At 35.3% G+C, this 21,424-nt stretch overlaps 1 protein-coding gene across 2 annotated transcripts; it reads left to right on the plus strand.

Moving 5' to 3' along the window:
• Positions 1–11,625: 11,625 nt before the first annotated feature.
• Positions 11,626–21,046, plus strand: CA1 (carbonic anhydrase 1; the record flags this gene model as incomplete). 2 transcript variants are annotated; one of them, XM_079901537.1, is made up of 7 exons in its annotated part: positions 11,626–11,662; positions 12,158–12,355; positions 13,692–13,810; positions 16,351–16,446; positions 17,185–17,247; positions 19,826–19,981; positions 20,930–21,046. In XM_079901537.1, the coding sequence occupies 7 exons, from the start codon at positions 11,626–11,628 to the stop codon at positions 21,044–21,046; spliced, it is 786 nt and encodes a 261-aa protein (XP_079757663.1). The 2 variants fall into 2 exon arrangements, with proteins under 2 accessions (XP_079757663.1, XP_079757664.1); XM_079901538.1 differs by lacking the exon at positions 12,158–12,355.
• Between the last annotated feature and the right edge of the window lie 378 nt (positions 21,047–21,424).

A 21,424-nucleotide genomic window follows, 5' to 3' on the forward strand; every position in this document is an offset into this window, starting at 1 on the left:
AGAAGTTGGGCTAAGCTGGCAGGCAGGGGGTGGGCAGAGAAGGCACATGGATCCTGAGGCAGGCAGCAGTCCATCTGTGATGGCCATCCCCAGACAAAGGCAAGGTCAGAGTCCAGGTAGGAGGTCCAGAGAGCAAAGTTTCTCTGGATGGCATTGGATAGAACTGAACCTGGGCATACAAGTGTAGGTTTGACATTCAAACCAGGCACTAAAAACAGAGTTAAACTTCCAGAAAAGACAGGTTCACACATGTTTACTCCAGAATGGAACTATGACATCCCCTCTGGACTGGTTTTAAGCAATTTTCCTCCTGAGGACAAATCAGAGAGAGGCAGGAATCTGTAAGTGTTACTTGTAACATGTAGTGAATGTAATTCTCTCCCCTCCCACATGCAGTGCTGTCCAGCGCAATTTTATACCCTAAGAAGTGATGGATCACCGAAGTCCCAACAAACTTTCACTGTCCATTGCCTGGAGTTGGGTTGAATGATCTGGGGGCAGCCCTGATGATTAAGGAGGCAGGCTGGTGACCTTAATGGATGTGTGCGAGTAATTGTGAGTCATGAAGTCAATCCATAGCTCATTTCAACAACCATAAGTTGTGGTGCCCGACTGCCGTGGTACCATTTGTCTTATGCTTTGTTCATATTATGATGAGGGGATTAAGTTGTGCTCAATGTAGCTTTCTCTAGACACTGCAATTCAAATCTTCGGTGAGTAGCTGCATTTCAATCCTACTAAATTTAATAGATTTAAATATTTTTTCAGGTGCATGCATTTATCATCAATCTTTGCATTGGCTCAAGCAGCCTTACCAGTAACAAAAATAATATATCACTACCTTACCTCTAGGTTCTCTGAAGAGGTAGTGGAAAGAATTGGATTTTCAAGCTCACTTTGGAAGAGGTAAGTAGGAAGGAGACTGAAAGCAGATCGTAAATCAGTTGGTTTAGGCAGGACACCTGCTCCGTCAGTCTCAGCTACATCCAAATGGAAAAATGAGTGATCTAGGATTACCCTCACGCAATGCCAGTGGCCAAGGCACTGAAAGGTCACATCTATTATGGTTGGCATTTCTCTCCCCACTGGGCTGTTTTTTGAGTGGATGTCATACTCATCTCATACAGAAGGCATGTTCATCATGCCAGAACATTGCTGCTAATATTTGATCTAATAAAAGTCACCCTATCTTTTCTTCAAGCTTTATGATATTTAACGGCTGCTAAATGATGATTTCCTTTCTTCCTCACCACTCCAACTTTATGTTTTAATGCCTTGAATCCTTAAGCAAAGTTTTGTTTGCCACCTCTTATTTTAAACTTAGAATGATTCTTTTAAAAATGTAGTAACCAAAATAAATGTCACAGTCAGCCTTATTTCCAGGAGTGATTTTATGTTAATAGTTGATGCTCCTTTGAAAGGAGCCACTGGCCTTTACTAATAATATCATGCTCACCAGCAAACAACTTGGCACTATATTTGTAGTATCAGAAGTTGGGGGAGGACTAGAAACACAATCTTAACCAAAAAACAAACTTAGGATTGAAAAGTGTAGCAACAGCTGGTGCCAGCTGCAAGCAACCGCACAGTTGAATCCTGTCCAACTCTGAGGGAGATCTCTGAGAACTCTTGAAGCCTGCAACAGGAGCAACAAAAGACCACATTGTAAGAACGTCAAATGTAAACCCAGCTAGCTAGCACCCCCAGAAATTACCAACAGGGGGAACTGATAACATTGCCAGGAATTCATCTTCCCCAGATCAAATCACTGCATAAAATCAGCCCTATTTGTTCTAGGAAGTTTATGCTCATAAGCTTCATTCTAACTGGAGCTTTGTTCATAGCCACTAAGGCCCTTAAGGAGTCCTTTGGACTCTGTGAGTCTCCATTTTAAAAGCAATACTGACATGAACCTGGGGAAGTGTTTTTCCTGGAGTTCTTTCTCACCGGACTGGTTCCGGCTGCCTCCTGGGTGATGACGGAAAACTAAGGCACTAACCTACATGTCATTGCCTCATTTTGTAATCTTCAGGCAGTTGCACAAATGTTGTGTGGAACTTTACCAAGTAGTTAAAGGCACAGTCTGGGGCAGTCTTAAAGGACTTAGGATTGTTACTGAACTACCTAACTATTGCATATTAAGGAACTCCACCACAGGCCAGATAAGTGAGGTGTAAGAGAATGCAGTCAACACCTTTTCACTCTCAACCCTGAAGTTTGGAAACTCAAGGCCTTTCAAGTCACAGTTGAGAACTGTTGCCCAAGTAGCCTCCCCAAAGTTTTCTGATTCCAGAAAGGAGCCCTAAGAAACTACAGGAAAAGACCCTGTGCACTCTCACTATGTGAGTCAGTGCTAAAGGAAGAGTTATATTTTATCAGAGATCTTCAAGAATTCTTAATATTCTTCACTTACTTGTAGCCAAGTCTATCTTTGAGATCAGCTTAGTATAAATTATATATTTAGGTAGCTCTCATTTGCCTAGAGCAACATTTTTTTTTTTTTTTTTTTTTTTTTTTTGCGGTACGTGGGCCTCTCACTGTTGTGGCCTCTCCCGTTGCGGAGCACACACTCTGGATGCGCAGGCTCAGCAGCCATGGCTCACGGGCCCAGCTGCTCCGTGGCATGTGGGATCCTCCCAGACCGGGGCACGAACCCGTGTCCCCTGAATCAGCAGGCAGACTCTCAACCACTGCACCACCAGGGAAGCCCCCCTAGAGCAACTTTTTTAAAAATTTAAAGAAAAGCAGAGAAAAGTCAGAATAAGACATATGGCCTTTAGCAACTAAATTACACAAGTAATCTCTTTACAGGAGACAGGATCTGGAAGGACTTTCATTAAAATCTTTCTATTTAGCCTTTAGCTAAAAGCAATGATTGTTTTTGAAATCTTGTTGTAGGGAGAATCTAATATAAATTTACTTTTTCTTCCTCCAGCCCTAGAAATATAAGGGAGGAGGATCTATTATGTTCCATCCTGTGCTCTGATCCTTCACCCTAGGACTAGAAGAAATAAAGTAGATTTTTGTGGAAATGTGGAGATATATGTTCATGAGTTACACTGCAACCAGGGAGTTGAAATCATGTGTAGCTTGGTTTCTCTACAGAAATGTTAGAAGGGTAGACACCGAAAGAACATCAAGAAGGTTGTGTGATAGCTCTGTGGGCCTGGACAGCCTGGCTGTGGAGATGCAAAAACCCACAGCAACCATCATTCAGGAAAGATGATGGCCCATATAGCACCCTGACCCCTCCCATGGACAAAAACCAAGCCCTGTCTGTGTTGACATTAAGAAGTCTATTTTAAGGAAAATACAAAGACTGTTTGGGAGGTAATAACTAACCATATCACTGAACTCTTTTTTAATAATGAAGTACAAAGTGATGAAACACTATTTTTAGTTTGATTTTATAATTCGTCACTGGAAAGGATGCTTGATACAGAGCTTGAAGACACTGTTCTAACACTTACATCTAACTTTGGGTAAGTAGCTTAACTTTCTCATCTGTGAAAGCCTCTTTCTTCATTTTGAAAGAGGGATACTAACATTTGTTCTACTCAGCTCACAATCTTCTTAAAAGTTATAAGTAAGATCATGTGGGTATAATTACAGTGAGTAAAAACCCCTTTCTATGGGCCTGTTCTAGAAGAAAGGGTTTTTTCTTGAAAAGCATCTATAATCATTCCATTTATTTCTTACCCATTTCTTAGAGAAAAAAAAAAACAAACCCTAGGGAGGATTAGCTGATTAGCTAATATACTTCATCAGTCAAAGTCTTGGAAGTTCTGACACAGACCTGTGTCCTCAACTCTCAGGGTCATTTAACTCTCCCATCCAATTTAACCACAACCCATGCAGTTTTCCATTATTAGTAGTACACTCAGTGAAAATATAATAGCTATGTTTTACTGTGCATCTGCTATGTGCCTTTATCTCTAATCCTCATAGAAAAGCAAAACCTTCAAGGTGAGTACAATCATTAACCCACTTCACAATAAAGAAATAGAATGACTCAGAGAAATTAGGTTAGACAGACAAATTTTAGTTAATGCTAACACCTGAAAATAGCTGTGACTCTAAAGAAAGTCTTTAGAGACCAAAGGAGGATTGTAGCTATGGCTTCATCCACATTAGGTGTCTGTATTCACTCTTTTTTTTTTAACATCTTTATTGGAGTATAATTGCTTTACAATGGTGTGTTAGTTTCTGCTTTATAACAAAGTGAATCACTCTTTTAAGATCAGTAAAGGGGTTCACTGTAATGTACTTCTTCTGTACTCTCTGAGTCATTCTGCAAACCGGTACTTCAATTACTGGTCTTGCCGCTTTTCTTTGGTAGCCCGACTAGGACAGGAATCAGTTAAGAGAGAACTAAAATGGCAACCTCTTGCATGTAGGCATGGATATTTCCACTACTAAAAGGCATTTGGTTATTATGCTTGTCTTCACTTAACCATGTATCCGACTTGAGCATTTGATTCAAAAACCCCTGCAGAGAACGTCACCACCCTGTTCTTAGCACATTGACCCAACAGATAAAAAAGCAACAACAAAAAAAAAAAAGAATGAAAAAAAGATTTTCTCCTCTGGAGTCAGGTACTAGTAAAAGCATTAAAGGATTTTTAAAATCTTATGAGGATAAAAACTAGTAAAACAGTAAATAATTTTTCAAGTGGCTGCTAATATTTGGTATTCTTCCTAAAAAAGGAAGGCATGTGAGGAAAATGACATTCCACTTAAAAGAGTGTTTGTAAAACTGTCCAAATGTGTTTTAAAATGTCACCTTGGAATGTTCATTAAAACAGATTCTCAGGCCTCCTGTGAAGAGATTTTGATTCAGTAAGTGTTACTTCAGTATTAATAATGTCTTTGTTAATATAATCTAATGCTTAATAGGAATGCATAATAGCATCCTAATCAGGACCTAGGATCTTCAGAATGACTACTTATCATATCTACAGCTAACTCAACACTGACAGGTTAGTTATATACTATAAAGGATGTTAGAAATAATTTTGTGCTCATGAAATTAGTGGTATCAAGAGTAATAAGTGACTAGAGAAAATTTGCTAGAACATGAACAAGATATATGAGTGGACAAGTACAACATTTGAATGCCATTGATGTAGTATGTAAGTCTAGGCCCCATTGGGTCCCAGTGGACCCAGCTGCCTGAACCAACAACAAAGATCACCAGTCCTGATATCATCAAAGCGTGTTTGAAGTGAGTCCTTCATTCAAGGTGCTGGGTGGTGAGCCTCACTTGCAGCAAGCCCTCCTGAAACTGCAGACAAGTCACATGACTATTTTGTGCCAATTTGCTACTAATGAATGTACAATGGAGGGGATCTGATCAGAGACTTGTTTTCATTGAAACATATTAGTAATTAGATTGTGAAGGCAGATTCCTATAGCCTCCGGATACGTCTAAAATGGCTACCAATACCTACCAGCAGAGCTTGATATACATTAGAAATCTAAATTGCATCAGGTCATCTCACAAAAGTAAGGGAGTGGATGAGACATGCATGTGCATTTTAATTCACATATCTGTGAATCTGAGGCAGGTGATCTACAGATTGTACATTAAGAAACACGGGATTAAGAGAGGACATATTCAGTTGCAAATGTGTTTTAGAAATCTAGTCTTTGACAAAAGGGTTTGAGAGCTAACAGAATTATTTGGGGGAGTCAATAGAAAATGTTTTTAAATCTTCGGATAACTTTTAGGTAGATGGACTCCAACAAAGGTTGCATGAAACATCTTAAGATAAGGTGACTGATGTGACTGACCTTCACCTCCCTTAATATTTACATTTGAGAATTTATCTCCTTTCATGTTTACATGTGGGATTTAGTTTAATCTGTGGCAAGTAGATGTCTTTTACTCAATTGTTTGAATTTCAGGCCACGTGCAATCACTCGAACTATTTTATTTTATTTCATGTATTTATATTATGTATTTATCTGAGAGTTAAAATCAAACTTTTTTTTGAGGCTGAAGTTAATCATTTACATTTGTGCAGTATTTTAAGGTTTATTAAGGATTATGCATGTTATTTTCTTTTAAGATGAAAAATATTGCTTAATTATGTCATCTGTTATAGAGGAGCTCATCAATTCCCTAAACAGTTATAGGAGATAAGACAAATATTATTTTGTCTGTTTTAAAAATAAATATAAAGATGGTACAATTAATCTGCACAAGTTACCCATTCATCCAGTAGAAGAGACTCCTAACAATTAGTTTAAAAGTGCACAAGCCATAAGAACCTGCTGTATAAAAAAAATAAATTAAAATTCAAAAAAATTTTTAAATAAATAAATTTTTTTTAAAGTACACAGCCTATATTTTCAGTGTATTCAGTATATATCACTTCAACCAGTAATTTCAATACGTATGACAATCAACTAGGTATATTTAAAATGTAATGTTTTCAAAAGCAAGAAATTGTAAGAAATTGAATGCCTCTATGCTGTGGGTTAAAATAGTTACCTATGTAGAGTTGACTAGGTTAATAAAAAATATTCATTAGTGAATTTTAAAACTGCCTTCAAAAATAAAAATAAAATGTTCCAAGGCAGGAAATATAAGGTTGAAAGTTTTTCTTTTATTACAGTAATAAAATCCATGAGTTATGGATCTGTGAAATTTCTATGTCAAAAGTTCAAACCACATTTCAAGAGTTAAGTTTCGATACTTACAAAGTGTCAAAAAAGTTGACACTTATAAAGACCAACGTTCTTACTCTCCCAGCAATGACTGACAGACACAGACGGGTCTCTTCATTCCTCCATTAATAGAACTGAGATAGGAAAGGCTCTTTTTCCTTAGTTCCAAATACGAACATGAGTTCACCTCCAGCAAAACTCATTCACACACCCCTGAGTTCAGACCAGTACGTTTGGGTGGGTGCAGTCCCTGATGAGTGTTTTTTCTTCTAAGTCTTTATAGAAATACAACAATTGAAGTTTAAAATGACCACTTAATTGTTCTCTCTAAAGTATTTATTGAACACCACTGTTTTCCATGCAGTGATTTAAAAAAATAAAATGGTCCATCATTATCCAGGTGTCATTATAGAGATGGTTATAGATATTAAGCAAGTAAATAAATGAATTTCAGTATGCAAAAAAAATTAATAATTTCAGGATGCAACAAATGCTATGAAAGAAAGAAGACAGACTGAATTAATAGAGTGACTGAGAAGCAGGGATATATTAAATTTAGACATCAGGAAACTTGTCTCTGAGGAGGTGAAATGTGAGCCTGTGTAAAGATCTGGATACAGAGGCATCCAGACAGAGGGGACAGCAAGTGCAGAAGTACTAAAATGGGAACAAGCTTGGTATGGATGGAGACAAAGACATCCACTGGAAAGAATAAAGTTGGTAAGACATCTTGTTACAAGTGGAGAGAAAGACCAGTTTGGAAGAAATAATAACTGAAATCCTGATAAACCATCCTGCCATTTAAACTGATTCAGCAGAATTTCCAATTGTCTTACTGCAGAAATGTGCAAGATAATATAACCATTTTCCATGATCCACTTCTCCACTAGAAATAAGCTTTCTCTTGTCACCCTAAACAATATCAATTCTGGAGAAGCAGGGAAATTACGGAGCAAAGTGAGAGTTATGCCAAATTTAATAAACATGACACTTGATTTTCACTATGTATATTTCCTTATTTTAGGGAAAATATGGGTCCCAGGGAAGCCACCTAACCTTATGGAATGCTAAGGATTATAGAACTGTATTGCCTTTTGGAATTTCTTTTCAGTGGCATTTAGCAGATCTCTACCATAGTTAGACACAGCACTCTTTCACATTCCTAGTTCCTTCCATACCAAAGAATTATTTTTTAATTATAAATTTAAATTTGAAACTCATCATAATTTACTTGCCTTCATAAGAGTTCATGCTTTCAGTTTTAAAAGACTGAAGTAGGAATCAGAGGAAAATGTTTATTTAAGAGATTAGGAGGAAAAAAATTCATATAAGAAATGCTTAATATAATTTAAAATTAGCTAAACACGGTTTTCAAATTTTGTAAAACACTGAGAAAATGTCTCTGCTTTTTTGAAAACATTTTAGGGCACTAAAAAATCTTCAACAAAGTTAGTTGATGCTACTCAATAAATAAATGTAATAAGCTATTAAGTAACTTTATGTATTTATGTATGTATGTATGTATGTATGTATTTTATTGGCCACAGGCCCATATGGGATCTTAGTTCCCCAACCAGGGATTGAACCCTCAGCCCCTGCATTGGGAGAGCAGAGTCCCAACCACTGGACTGCCAGGGAAGTCCTATTAAGTAACTTTAAAGCAAATGTTTTATAGACAGCCTGTTAAAATGGTGGTGTAATAAAATAGAGAAGAGGATGCACTTATGAGTTTTAGAGGTAACCAGAAATGTATTCAAATCCTGACTCTTCTTGAATTTTCTGAGCCTCAGTTATTCCTCTTTAAAAGTGGGGTGAGACTAACCTAACCCTTAGGTCTACTGTGAGAACTGAATTAAGTCATTATTTTAAAGGATCTGACAGATGGTAATTATTCAGTGAACAAAGGTCTTTTCTAGCCTTCTCCAGTACCCCTAGATGAGTGCACGGTGAAATAGCTCTCCTCAATAATAATAGTAAATCTTTTATCACTTTTCATAATTCTTTTTGCTTGTGTGTTTGTTGCAAGAATTTTATGTATTGTGAAAGAAGGTCAAGAGATAAAATTATGGCATATGGTTAAAGGGCAAGATAATATTAACATTTTATCTTTAAATATTTTTTTCAGTAAATATTTGGCCTCTTAAAATTCCATTTCATAAGGTAAAGGAAGAAATCTTTCTTTCCCTTCTACCCTCAGCCCATTAATACATTTTCATCAAATTTGCAAATTAAACCAATGTAATTATTAAAATTAAACATTCTGCACATCATTCTTTCAACATTTAAAAATCTCTATTTAAAGTACTACAATTGTTTTTTCCATATTATTGACATATAATTGGCATATAACTTGATACTTCTAAGAGTTAGCAATTAGCCAATTCTCTATCAAAATTATTTATGTAGTTTTACATTACTTTTTAAAAAACTATAGGTTTTTCCATCAGCCTACTTGCTCCTGATTCAATTCCATGTACATATGGATTTATTTGGAATATTCTAACAGGGGAAAAAAAAGCCTTCTTCAATATGTGTTTATATACTTGATGGTTTTAGGGAATAAACTATTTAGATTAGAAGAGCAGAGGCTGTGTAGACTGAACTCCTTGGTATGCAAAAGCAGTCCAAAGATCACAGGCCTAGAAAAGTGTACTGTGAGGAGACTACAGGTGAAAGTAAAGAGAACACAAAGTGAGACATATTGGATTTAGTACAGATATTAAGCTGAAAGAGGCAAAGTTTGTAAGCAGAAAAAGAGGGATAAAAGTAAATGGGAGGAGTGTTATGTTAGGACTTAAACCATAGGTGCTCATTAAATTTTACATCCTTTCTCTATATAGTTTTCTGCTTGTAGATGTACACAAACACACCCTGGGTACATAATGGAATAAAGGGTCATAATGGTTAGGGTTCAAGGTAATTTAGTGCCTAAAACTTTAAATAAAATACAATCCCATATGTATGTTAAAATATTCATGTGATGAATTATCACATAATCATGTAATGAAAAGGAAGTTATCCTTTTTTCCAAATAGGTTGATTAATATAGTAGTTTGATTTAAAGTTACTTTTAACAAAGTAGCAATTAGGAGGCATCTGACAAAGAGTAGCCTGTTTCTATCACTCCACGAGCTTCTGGCCAACCTGAGACTCTGGGTCTAGAATGAAGTAGCCCAAGGGTCAAGTCTGACTACTGGTCATCTTAAGCCAGACCAGACCAGATTAACCAATCCAATCCTCCAGAAAACAGAATCAAGTTGAGGTCAATGGACATTAGTTAATAGTGGAAGGTTAAGAAAGAGTACAAGCTTTGGAGTTAGACAGATCTAAGTTTAAACCCTAGGCTTGTAAGATATAAGCAGCCACTTACAAGCTTTGCATAACCCTGAGGAATTGCCTTCAATTTCCTCTTATGTGGAATACACATTTTAATGCCTAATTTGGTTATTGTGAGAATTAAATGAATTACTGCATATAAACTGTTTAGCCTAGCATTTGAGTAACACTGGACCTTTAATAAATGGTACCTTTAAAAAAAGTTCCCTTTTAAGTAATAGTTTCTTCTGCCTACTAAAGTGTGGAATGGAAGCTTGAGCCTCTTCCAACTTTGTTCAAGAGCCATACATAGTCCATCTGCATCTGAGCTAGTTGGCTATCATTAGCCAAAAGGGACAAACAATGTGCCTCTGGTCAGCCTTGCTAAAAATTGTGCCAGATTCACTTATTTCAGAAAGCCTAGGTAACTCAGAAAATTCCAGAGTGTGAAAGGAAGTATGACTACCAAGGCATGGAAATCAGTCATTACTATGGAAGCTTATATTTTCTGATTGTGTTTCCTCTGAGCACATTTAGAGCCTTGGAAATATGGACCTAGGCAGTCTGACACATACTAATTGGTTTTCTTTGCCTCCTTGAAAAGTCCTGTAGATCTTCTCATCACTCAACAGGTGGCAAGTCTCACCTTGGTCCAAGCTTAAATTGGACTTAAGAGAATTGTGGGCATAGAAAGAGAATTAGGGATCATCCACCTCATAGCTCACCCAGTGTGGCATTCAGCAGAGGTGTAATAAAGAAAACAACTGGACTTGGAGGCTCAAGTCTTGGCTTCTTGGCTTCTTGCTAGTTGTGGTGAAGACCCTCAACATCTCTCAGCCACAAGATGATAATTCTCACTGTATAGGATTTATGAGTGTAGTGGTGATGGTAAAATAAAATAATATGAAAGTGCTCTATAAATTGTATAGAACTATACAGAAGAAAGCCTTCTATTCCAGTAGACCTGTATTTGATGTGTAAAATAAATATTGGAACATATTTAATTTCAATATTAATAAAATCTTCTCCATTTATGAATCCCAACTCCTTTAAAAATGGACTTTATTCTCATCATGTGTGTCTTTGAAGTGTACCATTATGAATAATATATATTACAAATAATTAATGATTCTGTTACCTGATTTTAAATTAACATCATGATACTTGTTCTGATCAGCCTGTAAACACGCAAATTATTCTTCTTACTAAATTACTGTTGCTAGTATTGCTTAAGTGTCCAGCAAGGGTAAAAATTGGAAATCTCAAGTGCACAGTCATTTTCAGTTAGAAATTCAAAGAATCATATATGATAATAGTCAACCATATCTTCTACTAACATGAGAGAAACAGTGCTTGCTTTTATAAAAGCTAAGATTTCCATATTTCTCTCTTACAATATAAGAAAATAAAACAATTGGGACTTACCTTACCCTTGTGGGCTTCTTTTACAATATCTTTTTTTTATATGCATATACTTCCTGATAGGTAGAGATGATGAAATAGTAACCTATTAAGGACAGAGATGGTTCTATAAAAACCCACAAATTGTGGTTTCAGTTGTCTACTGCACATTCAGTTGCAGTTAGTTATTTCAGGTATTATCTTTGTTTTCAGAAAAAGAAAACTAAGTAGAAGATAATGGCAAATCCTGACTGGGGATATGATGGTGAAAATGGTAAACATTCTTCTGTTCATGTAGATCAAATAACAGCCTCTTCTCTTTTCCAATAAAAGAGATATTGAGCACTTAAAGTACCTATGTAGTCATAGATTAATGGTTTGGTTTGCCTGACTTTGAATTATAATAGCTCTGCATGTATTCTTAGCAGTTGTCCTTTGGGTCATTGTTGTCTACAAAATGCATTCTGTCTCTCTTCCTCTCTCTCCCTCTGTCTCTCTCTCCATATGTGTATATTAGAAATCTATTGCTATAATGGTAAAATATGTATAGTCTGATCCCACAGACTATGAGCATATTATTTGTATTGACAAATACACCATTTTATAGTATAGCATAGAAAAGGGGCATTCTCAAACACTGAATTTCCATTAAGTTAAACAGAATATCATTTAAGATCCTCAGTAAATCCTAATCTAATAAACAAAGTTATATTCCTAAAACATTGGATTTGATCAAGTTTTGATTGTAAGTGTATGTTTGTCCTGGTAGGTCCTGAACAGTGGGGCAAGCTGTACCCCATCGCAAATGGAAATAACCAATCTCCCATCGACATCAAAACCAGTGAAACCAAACATGATGCCTCTCTCAAACCTATCAGTGTCTCCTACAGTCCAGACACAGCCAAAGAAATCGTCAATGTGGGACATTCCTTCCACATAAACTTTGTGGACAATGATAATCGATCAGGTGAGCCAAAAGACCCTTCTAATTTTTCTTCGACTTTACTGGGGAAATTAAAACAATAGGGCTTTAAGAAACACAAAAGACCATCTGCAGTCTTTTGTGCACATGTGTAACGTTGCTGGAATCTGGTGAGGCATCTTGAATATCTAGAAAATTTACAAGTGGTAAAGATGATTTTGGGGACTCCCAGATCTGTCTTTTTTCAGTCCCTCTCCTTTTCAGGGACACTATTCCATTTCTTCTTGTTTCCAATGTCTTTTTGCTCACTTCACACCCTCTGAATAAACAGTAGCTTTTCAAAAAGGTCTATGGACCATCATGAATATAAAAACTGAAAAGGCAAATATTTTCTAATCGAGATGAGGGTGGAGGAGCCTAGTAGGGAAGAAAAACAGAGGTGAAGAATATATTTATTTGTGTGACCAGAAAAATGGGTCCGTAACTGTGAAGTGCCAGTAAGAAAATGGTCTTGTGTGCATCTTGCATGGAACAATTCTGTGCATAAGTATACTTGTCTATATTCCCCTCTCCTTACTAGGCCATAGTGACTGAATTTTTATCTTCATATCCCAGAATCTAGCACATAGTAAAATTTTCAAAACTGTTTACTGAATAATTTATTAAATGACAATTCCATAAAACAACTCTACTGACAAAAGGCAAAATTTGTTTTAGCACTTTCCTACAAGGTTATGAGCCTAAATTTTAGACACCTTGCAGCTATGTCCATTGTTAGGATTAGGTCTGGTATTATGTGTGTTTTATTAATCATATGATTGGATAGACTCTCTAAAGAAACATGGTCATTCAATGTTAGAATTTTAAAAGTGACCTTACTGTTCTGCTGGAATATTCTTTTGGTCCCTGGCTAGGGATTCTCAACAAAGCTGTCAAGATACCCTCTTGTGTCTTGATCAGTTACAAGGTATGTGTTGAGTAATTTGTTACTAAAAATAAATTACTAAAGATCTTGATGCATACTGCCCACTACTATCTTTGTTAAAAGAATGAATGAATGAACTTGCAAATTAAAGCAGATTCAAGGAAAGCCCTGTAATCATATAATTCACTCATTTTCCAATATGCTTTCTTAAACGCAGAAAAAGGTAAAATTACAGCTCATGTGCTGAGAATTATATATAATTAATGCACTATCATAGGGTGCACCATACATATGAAGACCATCATTGTGGATGTGGGGAAAAAAACCAACAAGATGGAAACTTTGGCGCTACTGTTTGTTTTCATTTCTACTCAATCCAATTTAATGTTAGTTTATATTAAATGCAAAGATAAGCTGGAGCTTATGATTGTAACAGTAATTTCCTTTTTCTTCTAGTGCTGAAAGGCGGTCCTCTCTCTGAAAGCTATAGGCTCCATCAGTTCCATTTTCACTGGGGTGTCAAAGATGACTATGGTTCTGAGCACTTGGTGGATGGAGTCAAATATTCTGCAGAGGTAAGGTAGCTTAAGGAGTGAGAGAGAACTACACTGAGAGTCCTCCCAGAAGCAGCTCCCTTATAAGACTCCATTATAATAGCTCCAAAGGAATGAGCATTCTGGTCCCTGAAAAGCACTCCCAGGCTCCATTAAAATAAAATACAGACACACTGTGTTTGGCAATAGAGGGAAATTTTCATGTGAAAGAGGCAGGTGAACTTGGAGTCAGACTCATGAACCCCAGAATACTCTTTCATTTCAGAATGCCTTGAAAAGTTATCTTGATGTCAGGCTAGCCTCAAGGGGAAATGCTGCTCTCCTTTTAAAACTCCAACCCCCAAATGGAGAACACCATCATTCTCTTCTTATTTAAATGTTCAAGTTTGGACACACCAGTAGCATAGGTGTAGCTAGGCTGGAACACTTCAGTAAGTCTCTACTAAGAGTGCAAGTTTAATCACAGGAGTCATCACAGAGTAGCATACTCTAGATGAGGGTTTGAGGTTCCCTGGCTCAGGCCACTACCCTCTGGCCTCTTGATTCACCCCCACATGGAAGTTTGTGATCCAATTCAAGACATTCTGTCTGTATATCCATGGAAAAATAAAGAACATTTGCATCAAACTGTCAACAGAGGGTATGGGAGACTAAAAACAAAGAGCTTTTGCTCTTCATATGTATGAATATACAATACATTTGTACCAATATAGACTGGTTGGTTTTTTTTATTTTACTTTTATAAAATGAGTTCGTAATACATATAGTTTTCCAACATGCTTTTTTCTCACTTACCAATTTATCATGATCATTTTTTCAAGTCTGTAGGTTTAATTGCACCTCTTCTTTTACTGTCTGTACAATATTTCAGTGTATGCATGTTAGAATTTATTAGCTGAGCCCTACATATGGACAATTACAATGCCTTTTCCTTTTTGTTCTGTTCTTTTTGCTTTTACCAGAAAAAAAATGCTGCAATAAATACATCTGTACATGTATCTTACACCCTAGTGAAAGCAATTATGTAGGGCAAATTTTCATAAGAGAGATTGTTAGGTACAGAGTTATGCATTTTTCATTTTAATAGAGGATTTGGGAATAGTATACAAATATAACTTACTTTATGTTACATTGTAAAGCCAGGCTAATAACTTTCAATGTTGCGGAAATCCATTAAATGTATTTTTCCTATTTCTCCTTCATAAAATTGAAGGTGGACTAAAATCAAATGGGCTGAAAGCCTAAATTAGTATTAGTAGCATCTTTGGGGGAGGACATTTGGTTGTATTTAAGAAATATAAACTGGTGATTCTCTCATTTAATTTGAGAAAAATAAAATTAATCCAGGGTAGAGATGACAGGCACTTAGCCACAAAGTTCAACATATGACAGATGGTGGGATGGAGGATGGAAGGGAGAGCAGGAGAGAGGGAGATGTGGGGAGAAAGAGAGAGAGAAGAGACAAAGAAGAGGGAAAGAGGGGAGGGGCGGGGAGGGCAGGGGAAGAGAGGGCAAGGGAGGGGAGGCAAGAGAAGGGAAGGGAAGGGAAGGGAGGAGAAAGGAAGGGAAGGGAAAGGAAGGGAAGAAAAGGGAAGGGATACATGACATGGAGAGAATTGGTTTGATTTAGAGTGATACAAGTGACCAGATGATCACTTTACATTGGGTGGTCAGGAAAGGATTTTTTCAGAACTGGCATTTGAGTTCAGCCTCAATTCAAGTCAAAATACTGCTGTTGAAAGATTATGGGGAAGGACACCCCAGAGAAAATCAGCAGCTAATGAAAAGACTCAAAGTTGTAAACCAAGTGAAGGGGTATAATCTATGAGATGTGCTGAAAGATGGATGTTGATAAATGGAGAAAAGCAAGAAATTAATGACAACTGTTGTATTTTTTGGTTGAGCAATTAGATGGAAGGTGGTGCCTTTTCCTAAGAAGGGAAAATAAAACAGGTCTGGCAAGGAGGAAGTCAAGAGTTCTAGTTTGGCCATATTAAGTTTGAGATTCATATTAAACATCATGTGGAGATATCAAGAAAGTATCAAGAAGACATACACACATACTTGGGTATACAAGTCTAGAGTTCCACAGAGAGGTTAGGCTGGAGATGTTGGCTTGAGATGTGTCTGGATATGCTCAAGAGAATCTGTCCTTGGCCAAGACTCCAGATACTTCAGGAACCCCTTCTCATAAAGTTACTAAGTACCTCAAGTGAGAGAAAATTAAGTTTTTGTCCCCAAACTAGTTAGCCAGAATTCCTGATCTTCTTATACCAAAGTTTTTTTTTAAAAAAAGGAGTAATATTGAATAGTTATGATATTGTGAGAAAAGACATTTTATTTACTGGTTCCAGTATTTGCATTTGCCCACTCTGTTCAGCACACAGATAACTCTTCTTAAGAGTGAGAACATAGCCCTTTCCATGCCCTGGATGAAGGGTCACATAAGTTTTATCTATCAAAGCCAAGATATATCTTTATATATTAACAAGTTAATGTCTAACTTACTTTTTACTTTCACAATGGTATAAATAACTACTCAACCACATTGTCATTTTTAGCTTCATATAGTTCACTGGAATTCTGCGAAGTACTCCAGCTTTGCTGAAGCTGCCTCACAGGCTGATGGTTTGGCACTTATTGGTGTTTTGATGAAGGTGAGTTATAGAGAGTTACAGAGCGCTGCTAAAACTATTTCTTACCAATCAGACCTCAAAATAGGATGAAATAAGACAAAAGAATATTTGAGTCCTTCTTTTTCTTTTTGGAAAGTTCCCCTTCTACTAATGGCTGACCACAGGTGAACGAACAGTTCCCTAGTGTATTTTAGTTTGTTTTCTCTTGGCTTTTCCCACTTGAAGAGAGAAATAAATTTCAGGTAGAGATGAAATGAGAAGGTGTTGAAGGTGTAGCTATTTTTTTTTTTCAGCTCTTCCAAAGTCCCTTTCTTCTAAACTTCCTACCTCATAGAGTCAGGAGTTTATCAGTTTAATGTTTCATAAGAAAAATATATTGAGAGGATTTTTGTCCCATAAAGAAAGTTCAATTGATATTTAAAATGGAAGATTTGTTCACATCCTCTGTAGGAGAGTCCCTGAAAAGTTCTATAGGGAAGTTATTATTAAAGTGGGTATATTTGGGTGACTAACTTTTGGAATTATAGTGATTCTAGTTAACCTTTATTGAACACTAACAACATGACATTCATTGTACTAATTATAATTAATAGAACAAAAAGTAGGAGGTTTGTTTTTGTATTACAGTTTTGTTAAATTCCGATATTTTGACTTGCATATTTTTTCTTCAGTTACTGTTTTTAATTGAAAAAAATTAAATAAATAGGATTTGACTTGATAACAATTTTTATCTCACACTTTATTTTTTTTAATCTCCAGGTGGGTCAGGCCAACCCAAACCTGCAGAAAGTACTTGATGCCCTAAAAGCAGTTAAAACTAAGGTGAATAGACTAATTAAGTTAGTTTAAATCAGAGAACAAGAATCTGCAGAACTACAGAAGTCATTTAATTTCATATTTAATGTGAGGAGTAGGAAGGCCGAAGCACAAACTACCAATCTGAAAATCAAGGTACTACTTAGATGTTCCTTGCTTCTGAAAAGGTCTCTGACTCAGATATTTGTTTTATTTTAGTTTTGTTTTTCATAGTTATTGGTCATCTATTTTGGCAGGATGAAGCCTGTAGAAGAATGGGTTTCATAGTTATTCAAATTTGTTTAAAAACTATAACCAACTAAAATGTGAATTTTTTACATCATTGGGAAAGATATCTTTATTTTTATCAATACAAAAATACAGAAGTTAAGGGTATTGTTTTAAAATCCCTTTAATATGCAGTGTCTGATAACCATGATTCCCCAAGTCAGCTTAAAAAAAAAAAGAAAAAAAGATGGATTTTATGATATATTTAACCTTAACTTTACTGTTTTAATAGCAAATAGTTAAATCATATGTCAGAGATATGTCATTTTCTTTCATTGTATTTTTATATAAAATAAATCTAGTTCATGTTGAGTCTAAAAAAATTAATCTTCAAATGGATATATTATAAAGTGGAAAGTCTGAAGATAAATAAGCACTCAACTCAGGAATATAAAAAATAATATATGAAAAGAAAATAGAAGGAAATAATTAATGAAGATGAAGCAAAACATTAATAAAATAAGAAAGAAAATGAATATATACAAGGTAAAATTTTATTACTAAAATGAAAAGCTGATTCTTTGGATAAAAACAACCAAAAAACACACTTTTGGCAAGTTTGATGATGGAAAAAAAGGTACACATACAAAAAATTTATTAGAATTAAGGGATTGGGTCATAATTAAAGATGTGGTAAAAAGTTTTAAAAGAGAAAAATTTGTACACTTGACCCTTGAACAACATGGGTTTGAACTGCACAGGTCCACTTATTCATAGATTTTTTTTTTGATAAATACATGCTATAGCACTACAAAATTGGCACTTAATTGAATCTGCTGATGCACAACTGTGGTTATGAGGGATGACCATAAAGTTATACGTGGATTTTTGACTGTGCAGGGGTTCAGCACTCCTGGTTCAGCACTTCTAACCCCCACATTGTTCAAGGGTAAGCTGTATAATACTATACCAGTAAATTTGAAAATTTAGATTAAAAGGATGAATTTCTAGGAAAATGCAGAGACACTGACTCAAAATGTGAAAGCCTAAACAGATCAAGAATCTAAAAAGAAATTGAAAAAATAGTAAAAATCGTATCTAGTGAAAGAAAACTCTAGGCCCAGACCACTTTATGGGGAAGTGTTACACAACTTTTAAGAAACAATCATGCCACTGTTAACTAAACTGTTCAGATGAGAGGACAGAAAACTTTATTTTGATTTAATTAAATGAAACCTAATACCCAAACTGGGTAAGAACACCACAAAAAGGAAATCATAGGTTAATCGTTCTTAGGAATATAGCTAAAATAAATATTAAAATCAATTATAGCAAATCATATTCAACAGTATATTAAAAGAGTAATGTTTCCAAACTAGTAGACTTTATCCCCAGGATGCAAGGATAGTTTAATATTAGACTATCTTCCAATATAAGTCATTACAGTAACAAATTAAAGATGAAAAACCATATTACAAACTTGTTAGATGCTTGAAAAGCATTTGATAAAAATTCAATGCCAATTCCTGAAGATAAAAAAAAGAAAGAAAACTCTCTGAAAACTTATTGAGCTTAAGAAAGAATATCACATACCAACTTGGATCAAACATCAAACTTAGTAGTGAAATATTTGAAGCCTTTCAAATTCAATCAAGAAAAAGACCAGGGTGTCAACTGTGACCACCACAACTGACCATTACAATAAATGTCCTAATCAATGTAATAAAGAAAGGAAAGAAATAAGAGTACATTTTTGGATAAATATTAGGGAAACAAAGACAAATCTCTCCTCAAGCGCAGAGGATATAATCATTGGCATCGACCTGGAAAATACAAATCAAACAGGTAAAAAACAGAATTAATACACAAGTTTAATAAAGTTGACTACATAAAATATTAGCATACAAATATCAATTCATTTTCTATACACCAATATAACCAATCAGAAAAGAAAATAGGAATAAATAGAATGAAGATAAAACATACCAATATACATGTCAATAAATATCTTTACCACTGGAACAGTATCTGGTATCATTCCTAGAGAAGCAATAAATGTTTTATACTGGAAATTAACTATCTTTTTAAAGAATACAGATAATAAAAACTTTTTGAATCTTTGCTTGTCTTCAACCAAATGAAGAAGGAGGCAGATTGCTCAGTCAAAATTCCAGTGTAGCATATTTTCAATCTTCTATTACTTTTATTGTTTATATCCACAAACACACCAGTCATGAAATACTATATAGTAGAAAAATTGATTAACTTCTTAGCTAAGATCTATCTACCAAATAATATAACATATATGTCATATATGTAATGATGCAACTAGTTTATATCATGATATAATAATATATTACTTTTCTTTTTCTTTCAGGGCAAAAAAGCCCCATTCACAAATTTTGACCCCTCTGTTCTCCTTCCTTCATCCCGGGATTACTGGACCTACCATGGCTCTCTGACTCATCCTCCTCTTCATGAGAGCATAATCTGGATCATCTTTAAGGGAAACATCAGTATTAGTTCAGAACAGGTAGAGTATCAAAGGTGAATGAGTGAGCATTAGAAGTGCAAAGCAGGAATACCATTTCAATTCATAGAATTATTGGGGGAAATTATTATTTCAATTAGATTTTGAAGAGTTCATTTTCCCTTCCAACTGAAAAAGGTTTATTTGTGACATAAGGTCTATTGAATAATCAAAAATAAAAGTGTATTTATAAACACTTTTTTTACTTTATGTAGAAAAAATATATGAGATTCAGAACTCTTGCTATTCTTTTTGCCTTAATAAGGAAAATTCCAACTTTGTTAAATATCTTCCTAAGAGTTTCAAAAACAAGAAAAAACTGGCACTAGAAGTACTATTAAGACTTTGGGGAATTGTGACTCTCAAGTGGCATATTTTGATAGCTGACATGGGTTTTTGTTCTTTTTTGAAACTTAAGCTCGTAAATATTCAACAAAATATCTCATTAATTATTGTTTATAATTATGAAAATAGTAACTACCAATGATTGAGCAACTACTTTTATTAGGTTACTTATGTACGTTTTGTCAGTCAATTCTCATAACAAGCCTTTAGGGCAGGCGGTGTGACCTATTGGTAACTAACACTTCTTGAGCATATGCCATATGCCAAACACCATTCTAAGAACTTTACATGTATTGACCCATTTAGTCTTCACAACAATGCAATGAAATAGTACTATATGGAAACTGAGGCACCAAGCAGGTAAGTCTCTTACCCAAGAATGAGAAAGCTGGTATTCTAATCCAGTCAATCATCAATAATTTAAGCCAAATGCCTAGTGCAAAGAAATGTGAAGGAATTTTTGGCTTCCTCCCTTCGTATCTGTGAAACCACTGCAGTCTTCAACCTGATTTTCTAAATATCAGTGCATCAATTATACTAGAAGAAAAGTGTTCTGTGTAAATTTAATAGCTTTTGACTATTTAAATATTTTATCCTCCCTCCAAGCTGGCACAGTTCCGCAGTCTTCTATCAAATGTCGAAGGTGATAAAGAAGTCCCCATTAAGCACAACAACCGACCACCCCAGCCTCTGAAGGGCAGAACAGTGAAAGCTTCATTCTGAAGGGCCCAAGAAGAAATTTATCCTCGCTCAAGAAGGGAGGCTCTGCTTCTGATGTAATCCAATAAAGCAAATTTTAAGAAACAAGTTTATTTTAATACTAGCAAGACAGCCTACTTTCAAATTTAATCTGCAGAACTAAAAAGCTTTAATTTTTATTCTTAATGCTTAACTCAAATAGTAATCTGTAAGTTTACAAAACTTGTGCTTAAATTCAAGTCTATTTTGTTGAATTCTTTATAACACAATTAATTTCTTAGTGATTTGTACTTAATTTCTTAGTTATTTGTATCTCTTTCCATTTTATTCATTTTAATTGAACTAATAAAATAATTGTATCCCTGTCTTCTTGTCTATTATGTACTCTATTTTTAAAAGGCA

Source organism: Stenella coeruleoalba (genome assembly GCF_951394435.1).
Source record: "Stenella coeruleoalba genome assembly, chromosome: 17".
Classification (NCBI taxonomy): domain Eukaryota; kingdom Metazoa; phylum Chordata; class Mammalia; order Artiodactyla; family Delphinidae; genus Stenella; species Stenella coeruleoalba.